This window comes from Salvelinus alpinus, chromosome 39 (assembly GCF_045679555.1).
Source record: "Salvelinus alpinus chromosome 39, SLU_Salpinus.1, whole genome shotgun sequence".
Lineage (NCBI taxonomy): Eukaryota > Metazoa > Chordata > Actinopteri > Salmoniformes > Salmonidae > Salvelinus > Salvelinus alpinus.
Window position 1 is genome coordinate 6,402,733 of NC_092124.1, and position 9,354 is coordinate 6,412,086.

Sequence of the window (9,354 nt, forward strand, 5' to 3'; positions counted from 1 at the left end):
TGGTGTTTGTCTCATTTTGTGAATTCTTGGTTGGTGAGCGGACCACAGACCTCACAACCATAAAGGGAAATGGGTTCTATAACTGATTCAAGTATTTTTAGCCAGATCCTAATAGGTATGTCAAATTTGATGTTCCTTTTGATAACATAGAAGGTCCTTCTTGCCTTGTCTCTCAGCTCGTTCACAGCTTTGTGGAAGTTACCTGTGGCGCTGATGTTTAGATCAATCTCTCTCTCTCTGATCAATAGCATGCGTAAAAACACATGCAAAGTAAATATCATGCATGCTCTCTGTTTTGGGCACACTACTCAAACAGGGCACCGAATGGAAAAATAGTAGGTTAAATTCTAAATCTGTCAAGTCAACCCAGTGGGCTATCCATCTATAAATAAGATGAGGCTGTACTGTTATGTATTGACTCCTTGTCCCCATCTGGTTGCTAAATAAGGCCAGGTCAACAAAAGAAAGTCATGCAATGATTACTGATTAATGAAGATATTTTTGTATTCCTTTTTTATTTGCTAGTCAAGCAATGCACAGTGTTTCATAGTACAAACAAGTGAAGCAGTATTTTATCAACACCATTCCCCCTGAAAATAGATTAGGTTACTGTGTTCTGACAATAGGCCTAGACAGAATTCTCAAATGCAATGTGTTTAGAGGTTTCTAATACAATCAGTTGTTTAATTAAATCTTACTTTGGGCGGACTGAAACTGACTGTGATGGTGAAAACTTTTAGCTGACAAAGGCTTAGTCTTTGAGCAGTGGGTTTTCTCTAACATTTTACAGGGTCCTGGTGTCATGATGTCTGAGAAAGCTGTAATGCAAAGCGTATCTGACAGGTTGTATATACTGCTATACTGCTCATCTGTCATCTACTTTAAAGGATAAACCTCCCACTCCCTTTTTCCACCATCCCCTCTTCTTCTTCTCCTCCTTTCGTTTCCTCTCTTTCACCAGGTATGAAGGCACACAGAAAGTAATTGGTTTGGCTGCACGGCTTATCATTCCATTCCCCTTTTCCTGAGATGCATAGAGATGGAGAGATAAAATGAAAAAAGTTAGTTTTATCCATTATTAAATCCCTTTTAGAGAGTATTGAGCTACATAAGTAGCCTTGTCCAAGCCAGAACGGCATGAGCCTATCTACTGTTTCTGTACCATGAGGCTTTTGATGTATCATTTAATACAAGTACACCCCCTTGACACTAGTCTCTCACAGGGCCTTACCCTCAAAACTTAATTTTAATGCTGAGTGCCAGGCAATGAGGACTCTGTCCCCTTTTTGGCATGACTCGATCTGGGATCGAACCCCCAACCATCCAAGCTCAGGACAGTCACTCTAACCACATGGCAACTGATCTATATAACTTAAAACTATGAGATTTGTCATACTTCAAATCTAAAACCTCCCACTCCCTTTTCCACAATAGTGGAATTCTGAATACATCAGCATACTGGATTTGGTGCAGCTGGTAGCTTAGCGGTTAAGAGCGTTGGTTCAAATCCCAGAGCTGACTGGGTGAGAAATCTGTCCATGTGCCCTTGATTAAGGCAATTAACCCTAAATGCTCTTGTAAGTCGCTCTGTCATGTCCCCTCTTTCCCTTGCCCCCTACTCCCGAGTGGCGCAGCGGTCTAAGGTACTGCATCTCAGTGCTAGAGGCGTCACTACAGGCACTGGTCCGATTCCAGGCTGTATCACAACCGGCTGTGATTGGGAGTCCCATAGGTCGGCGAACAATTGGCCCAGCTTTGTCCGGGTTAGGGTTTGGTTGGGGTAGGCTGTCATTGTAAATAAGAATTTGTTCTTAACTGACTTGCCTAGTTAAATTTAAAAAATACTCCCTCTCTGCCTGCCTTCCCTCCCTCCCCTCCCATTATCCCTGCCTTCTCTTGCTTACCTTGCCAGTTCATTTCCATGCACTGTCCGTCACCGGATGGCTGCCTGGGGTTTTGAAGCCAGGAATAGTAGTTCATGGGGGACCCATCAGTCCAGAGGTAGCGGTGAGGCTATGAGAGAGAGAGAGAGAGCGACAGACAGACAGACAGACAGACAGACAGACAGACAGACAGACAGACAGACAGACAGACAGACAGACAGACAGACAGACAGACAGACAGACAGACAGACAGACAGACAGACAGACAGACAGACAGACTGACTGACTGACTGACTGACTGACTGACTGACTGACTGACTGACTGACTGACTGACTGACTGACTGACTGACTGACTGACTGACTGACTGACTGACTGACTGACTGACTGACTGACTGACTGACTGACTGACTGACTGACTGACTTAGTTGGTGGGCATGAACACTGTTGTCCACCTGGTTTTTATAATGATGATCAAGTTGAATGGTGAACACTATGGGGTGGTTTCCTGGATACCGATTAAGCCTAGTCCTGGACTAAAAAGCAGACTCAATAAAGAAACTCCATCAATAATCATTTTTAGTCCAGGTCAATCTGTGTCCGGGAAACTGCCCCTATTTAGTCTAAAACCGCCACCTGAAGAGGGTTGGATACTGTAAAACCGCCAAGCCAGATGCGAGGGGAATTTCTGCTGAACCTCTGAGCAAAAACATCCACGTTTTCGTTCTCCAGGGCAGAGTGGATTGATATCAGATGAGCTTTGCCCTTTTGAGAGTGGCAGAAATCCTGTGTGGGTGAGAATGAATGAATGAGAAAATGAAGGAGAGAGAGTTGTCATCATCAAAATACATTTAGAGTTAGCGTTAGACACTAATGCACAACACTGATAACATGTTAAGACAGTAGAGTGGATACCCTGAACTAGAGTACAGCATGCTGCTTTGAGAGTTAGTTATGGTGGTCATTTTGCGTATCATGTAGAGATACAGAGGTACACTACGGTATGTCTACCTTTAACAAAAAGAGACATTGGTCTCAATGGGACTCTCTTGCCTAAATAAAGGTTAATTCACTGAGAGAACATGGGTCTGTAGGCTAAAACCTTAGAGAAGTCTGAATTTACCTCAGCAGATTGAAAGTCCAATTCTTCCTTGAAGTGCTTAACACATTTGGACCCCAGTTTATACCAGGTAGAATGGCCAGGACAATGAAGAAAGTCCTTGACCTTCCCAGAGACCCGCTTAGGTTCTAAAAGAACAAGGGGAGAACAAGGGAGAGATTAAAAGGACGGATATGAGAGAGAAGCTCCGTCCATATACTCACAGGGCTGGTTTCCCAACCACATGAAAAAAAACTACAGTTTACTATAGAATATTACAGCACTTACTATAGAATTCCATAGTAAACTGTAGAATACTGTGGAATACTATACTACACACTGTTGTATCCCTCGAGCATGTGTAATACTTACTATAGAATTCCATAGTAAACTGTAGTGAACTGTGGAACACTACACTTCACACTGTTGTATCCCTCGAGCATGTGTAATACTTACTATAGAATACTGTAGTATACTGTAGAATACTATAGTAAATACTACAGTATTATCCACACAAAAAAACACTGTTGTAAATAGTACAGTATATTCCACAAAACACAACACTTTTTTAAAACTATAGTAAATACTATCTTATTTGCATATAACCTGCCCATTCCCCTCACCCATATTGCAATTTTTCCACCCATAAGTGTGAAACCTACATGCTAATTATATACCAAATATTGTGTTCCCTACAGGTTATAGAAAAGAGCAGAAGCGTTGGGGTCTGTCTTAGACCCCTATAGTATTCACGCTACAGTGAATACTAAAGTATTTACATGTATACTATAGCATATATTTTCTTATGTGGGCAGACACAGAACTTTACATGGCTATTCTAATTTGAGCATGCTTTTCAGTCCAGGATTAGGCTTATTCTGGGTCAGGGTAACCGGCCCTGAAAATACATCTTCTATTGAGAGAATCTACATCAGTCACTGTGGTGTTGAGATGATGAGGGAAGGCTACTGTACCAGTGGAGTTTAGACTATTGAGCACCATGGCAGACGTCCCGAGTAGCATCATGGCCAGAATGGGTAGGACCTTCATCATGGGATCTTCACTTCTCTTCAGCTGTTGGGAAAAGAGCAAAGTTATTCTATATATTTTATAAAGGAAACTGGGAGTTCCGATCTGTGGGGGCACCCAACCAGACTCCGGCACACTCAGAGACAAACGAGAAAGAGGTGCATTTTCTCATTAGAGAATCAAATATTCGGGTTTTACCTTGAGGTATGTAAATGTCAACGTCTTTTTCCTCTATTCTTGCTTCTCCTTGCCTCAGATGCTCTCTTTCACTCAGCTCTGCTTCCTTATATACCTATTCCATACCTCTTAATCTCCATCCTAATCTCAGATGTATTTCCTCTTTTATGCTGTCTCAACCTCTTACACATAACAAGTTGCAACCCATCTGAGTTTGTCTAGACAGTATGTGCAATCCCTGGGTACAGTTGTCACCCTTTCACTTTTCAACATCAAAAAATCCAGTTATTTGTTTTACTTGTCCCATTGAAAAACAATATCTACAGTAATGTATCACCAAATGAAGCATTCCTACAGCATTCCTCCCTACAATCAAACATGGGAGACTTTCAATAATGTTGTGTGGTTGCTTTGCAGCCTCTGGTACTGGGGGCCTTGAACATGTGCAAGGCATCATGAAATCAGCAGATTATCAAGGCGTTTTGGAGTTTAGTGTTCAACCCGGTGTCCAGAAATGAGGTCTCCGTCAAAGGTCGTGGGAATCCAGCAGGACAACCAACCCAAGAACATAAAAACCACCCAGGACTGGTTCAGGAAGAAACACTGGACTGGAGTGGCCAGCAATGAGTCCAGATCTGTGTACCATCGAAAACCTACGGCGAGATCTGAAAACAGCAGTTGGTCAAGGGCAACCATCAAACATTGAAGAATTGGGAGCAGTTTACAGCTGAAGAGTGAGCAAAATTGGATCTGCAGAGAAGAATGGGAGAAACTCTCCAAATATAGTTACCCCAAGCTTGTTGCATCATACCCAAGAAGACTCTAGGCTGTATTTGCTGCCAAAGGTGCTTCAACAAAGTACTGAGTTAAAGGGTCTGAATACTTATGTAAATATATATATATTTCAGTATTGTTTTGCAAACATTTCTAAAAACATGTTTTTGCTTTGTCGTTATCGGGTATTGTGTGTAGAATAATGAGAAAAAAAATATTTAATCAATTTTAGAATAAGGCTGTAACGTAACAAAATGTGGGAAAAGTCAAGGGGTCTGAATACTTTGAGTGCACTGTATGTACAGTACCAGTCAAAAGTTTGGACACACCTACTTATTCAAGGGATTTTCTTTATTTGTACTATTTTCTACTGTAACGAACATCATCGGGAGAAGGAGAAGACCAAGGTGCCGCGTGGTAAGTATTCATAATACTTTTAATAAATACGAATACTTGAACAAAAAAACAACAAACGAACAGTTCTGCAAGGTGCAATACACAAAACAGAAAACAACTACCCACAAACACAGGTGGGAACAGGCTACCTAAGTATGGTTCTCAATCAGAGACAACGATTGACAGCTGCCTCTGATTGGGAACCATACCAGGCCAAACACATAGAAATACAACACACAGAACAAAACATAGAATGCCCACCCCAACTCACGCCCTGACCAACCAAAATAGAGACATAAAAAGGATCTCTAAGGTCAGGGCGTGACATCTACATTGTAGAATAATAGTGAAGACATCAAAACTATGAAATAACACATATGGAATCATGTAGGAACTCAAAATATATATTTTATAATTGGCATTCTTGGCATTCTCCCAACCAGCTTCATGAGGTAGTCACCTGGAATGCATTTCAATTAACAGGTGTGCCTTGTTAAACGTTAATTTGTGGAATTTCTTTCCTTCGTAATGCGTTTGAGCCAATCAGTTGAGCTGTGACAAGATAGGGTTGGTATACATAAGAATTTGCCAAGAGTTAGCCAAACACAAAATCAGGCTGTACCACAACATTTGGAAAAAGTCTAGGGGCGTGAATAATTTCTGCACTGCAGGAGGGAGGGCTTGCAGGCTGTCGGCAATTTATTGATGCACAATTTGCCTAAATGGGTACGGGAAACACTTCAATCACTCATTATGTCCAGTTGTCTAAATCGAGACAAGACTGTTAAATGGAAACACATCGTAGCAGGCAATTGTCCAATTTATTTCCTATGTAAACGTTCTAAATGTCAACAAAATCTCTGGACAAGTTAATGGAAACATAGCTATTGTTACGATGAGGAGATACTTTCTTTAATGTACAATGTAACGAGTTTGTTGTGAAATTAGCTTGTGAGAGAGCACCTGAATGAGACGCACGCTTTACCTTTGTTATTGTGCAGGTCATTTTGGAGGTTTGCACATTGCAGCCAGCGGGGTTGGCTGGACCACACTTTAGTTGGAGTTGCTCTAATATTTCAACATGTCTTATGTAAGAGCGCTGGTCTATGATGCATTTCTTAACAGGTCTAATGTTTACTTGTGGAGGCCGATAGTGTCAGTTTAGAAAACTATACTAAATAGTTTTACTATTCTAAATCCAGAGTAGCAACATCATGAGACTTCTGAGAATGCTTGTGAAACAGACGAAACAGACCAGGCCGGGGTTTGCGATTTGAGAAGCCAATGAGAGAAGTGAAAAAGGATTCCTTAGTTGTTAATTTTCTCAATCTAAAGGCACAACTTAGATTGGAGCCAATGTCTTCAGTAGTTGAACATGTTATTACTCCAACCTTGTGAAAGTGACAAACTAACATGTTTCCCTTTGTCAAAAATACTTTATATCGAAAGAGTGCCTTTGATTTGACGGCCTGCACATGCACAGTTCGGCACAAGACGACCATTAGACTCCATGACGTGTTTCTGCACATAAGCTTAGCTAACCAACGTCGCCATGACAGCTCCTACAAGCATTATCGGGCATTTTGATAGAAGAGTCAAAATGCCTATAGAATAGAGAGTAAAAAGTGTCAGTTTCCTCACTAAATACGCCTAAAGAAAACCAAGTTTGGTGTCAGTGTTTGACTATCTTTTTGTTTTCTACAGAAACCCACAACAAAGGGGAACTGCTTGACAAGTGGGAGGCCGAGAACTTTGCCAACATACAAGCTGATTATCTCTATCGATAGACAGACAGGCTGGCTGACTCTTCTTCTTCTACATACACTGTGTTCCAAATGGTACCTTACCTCCTATATAGTGCACTACCTTTGACCAGGGCCCATAAGACTCTGGTCAAAAGTAGTGCACTATATAAGGAATAGGGAGGCTTTTGGAACGCAGTCCTACTCTTTATGTTTTAAGGGCGGAGTGTTATCATTTTGTTAGAAAACGTTACACAACCAGTTAGCACATGATAGACTCAGGCACGTGTGTGTTGCTCTATTATAATTATTATTATCATTATTATTATTATTATCCTCAAACTCTAGTAGATATATTAGCCTTCTGCAAACACAAAGTTCAATGGGTTTTTGTTTTTCATGAGAAATGTACAAAGGTTACATTCAAATGATGTAGAATAAATCATGTTTTCTGTCATTTAAAGGTGTACTGGTGGCGAAGTCAGGTGCAGGAGAGCAGAGTGAAGTGAACAGGCGCACACTTTATTCCGGTAAAATTACCAAAAGCACAACAACGTGCCTAAAACTCGGAACATAGACAAATGTCTGGCGCGTAACAAAACACCACATATCAAAAATACACGTGACACAAACAATCTTACACAAGGACATGATGGGGAACAGAGGACAAAATACATGTAGATTGACTGGGGAATGAAAACCAGGTGTGCAGGGAACAAGACAAAACAAATGGATACATGAAAAATGGAGCGGCGATGGCTAGAAAGCCGGTGATGTCGACTGCCGAACGCATTTTCAAATGGCCTGCGGCATCTTCTTTTAAAGGCCCAGTGCAGTCAAAAACAGTTTTTTATATATATTTCCACACTATGAGGTTGGAATAATACTGGTAAATTGTGGCTAATGCCCTTTTAGTGTAAGAGCCGTTAGAAAATAATTCCTGAAATTTCAGCCTGCCTGGTGACATCACCAGGTATGAAAAAAGTTATATTTTATACGTCAGTTAGCAGACACTTTTATCAAAGCAACTTACAGTCATGTGTGCATACATTTTATGTATTGAACCCACGACCCTGATCGTGCGAGCACCATGCTCTACCAACTGATCCATACAGGACCAGTTAATAGACCAATTAGAAAGAGAGTTACAAGGCTCTCCACCAATAACAGGTCATTTTCCATTTTCCCCTCCCAACTCAGACCACTCTCAGACAGTGCTAGCAAAATTCTTGCTTGAGAAATTGCTATTTGCTAAGAAGCTATTTATGTTTATTTTTCATCATTTTAATAGAAAATAATCACAGTAAGGTAGTTAACTGTTACCCAGTAACGATTTGATACTGAGATAAAATGGCTGCATTGGACCTTCAAGTCACACATGACTTTCTAGCCTTATAATCCAAATAAGGTTACAGATACATGAAGCTTGCTCTTGCATCTCAAAACTTGGTTGATTGATGGTTTCACTCAGGCTATCCAGGCCCCAACCTAGGCCAACCAATTGGTCAAACCAGCCCCTACAAGAGTGGCCAACCTTACCCCCAGGACTCCAACACTCTCCAGGCTGCCAGTTACCATCACCAGGGTCCAGCCCAGGCCCCAGCTCAGCCCTACCAGACCTCAGCTCAGCTCATACAACTCACCATATGCAGCCTGCCTTTTATGCTCGCTTTCAGGCAAGCAACACTGAAGCACCAGCTGATCAGGATGGCTGTGTGATAATGCTTAGATGCACTATTGTAAAGTGGCTGTTCCACTGGATGTCATAAGGTGAATGCACCAATTTGTAAGTCGCTCTGGATAAGAGCGTCTGCTAAATGACTTAAATGTAAATGTAATGCTCTCGGTAGCCGATGTGAGACCTTTAAACAGGTCAACATTCACAAAGCAGCGGGGCCAGATGGATTACCTGGACGTGTACTCAAAGTATGCCTTGACCAACTGGCAAGTGTCTTCACTGACATTTTCAACCTCTCTCTTGTTTCAAACAGACCACCATAGTCCTTATGCCCAGGGAAGCAAAGGTAACCTGACTAAATGATTACCGCCCTGTACCACTCACGTCGTTAGCCATGAAGTGCTTTTGATGGCTCACATCAACAGCATCCTTCCGGATAACCTAGACCCACTCCAATTCGCATATCGCCTCAACAGATCCACAGATGACGCAATCTCAATCGCACTCCACACTGGCCTTTTCCACCTGGACAAAAGGAATACCTACAGTATGTGAGATTGCTGTTCATTGACTACAG

General features: G+C 41.6%; 1 protein-coding gene across 1 annotated transcript; it reads right to left on the reverse strand.

The window, feature by feature from the left end:
• Positions 1-740: 740 nt before the first annotated feature.
• LOC139566839 (snaclec rhodocetin subunit beta-like) lies at positions 741-4,292 on the reverse strand. Its single transcript, XM_071388159.1, has 6 exons — positions 4,209-4,292; positions 3,956-4,055; positions 3,006-3,130; positions 2,519-2,668; positions 1,905-2,013; positions 741-1,024 (listed from the first exon to the last, which is right to left on the reverse strand). The coding sequence occupies exons 2-6, from the start codon at positions 4,032-4,034 to the stop codon at positions 882-884; spliced, it is 606 nt and encodes a 201-aa protein (XP_071244260.1). The 5' UTR covers positions 4,035-4,055; positions 4,209-4,292; the 3' UTR covers positions 741-881.
• Between the last annotated feature and the right edge of the window lie 5,062 nt (positions 4,293-9,354).

What these genes read in the sequence shown, in the direction of transcription:
- LOC139566839 (XM_071388159.1), bottom strand. Translation starts at nt 4,034, where the DNA reads ATGATGAAGGTCCTACCCATTCTGGCCATGATGCTACTCGGGACGTCT. An exon ending in CAATAGTCTAAACTCCACTG is followed by an intron (nt 3,131 to 3,955) that starts GTACAGTAGCCT and finishes TTGTTCTTTTAG; the next exon opens with AACCTAAGCGGGTCTCTGGG. An exon ending in CATGGAAATGAACTGGCAAG is followed by an intron (nt 1,025 to 1,904) that starts GTAAGCAAGAGA and finishes TATGCATCTCAG; the next exon opens with GAAAAGGGGAATGGAATGAT.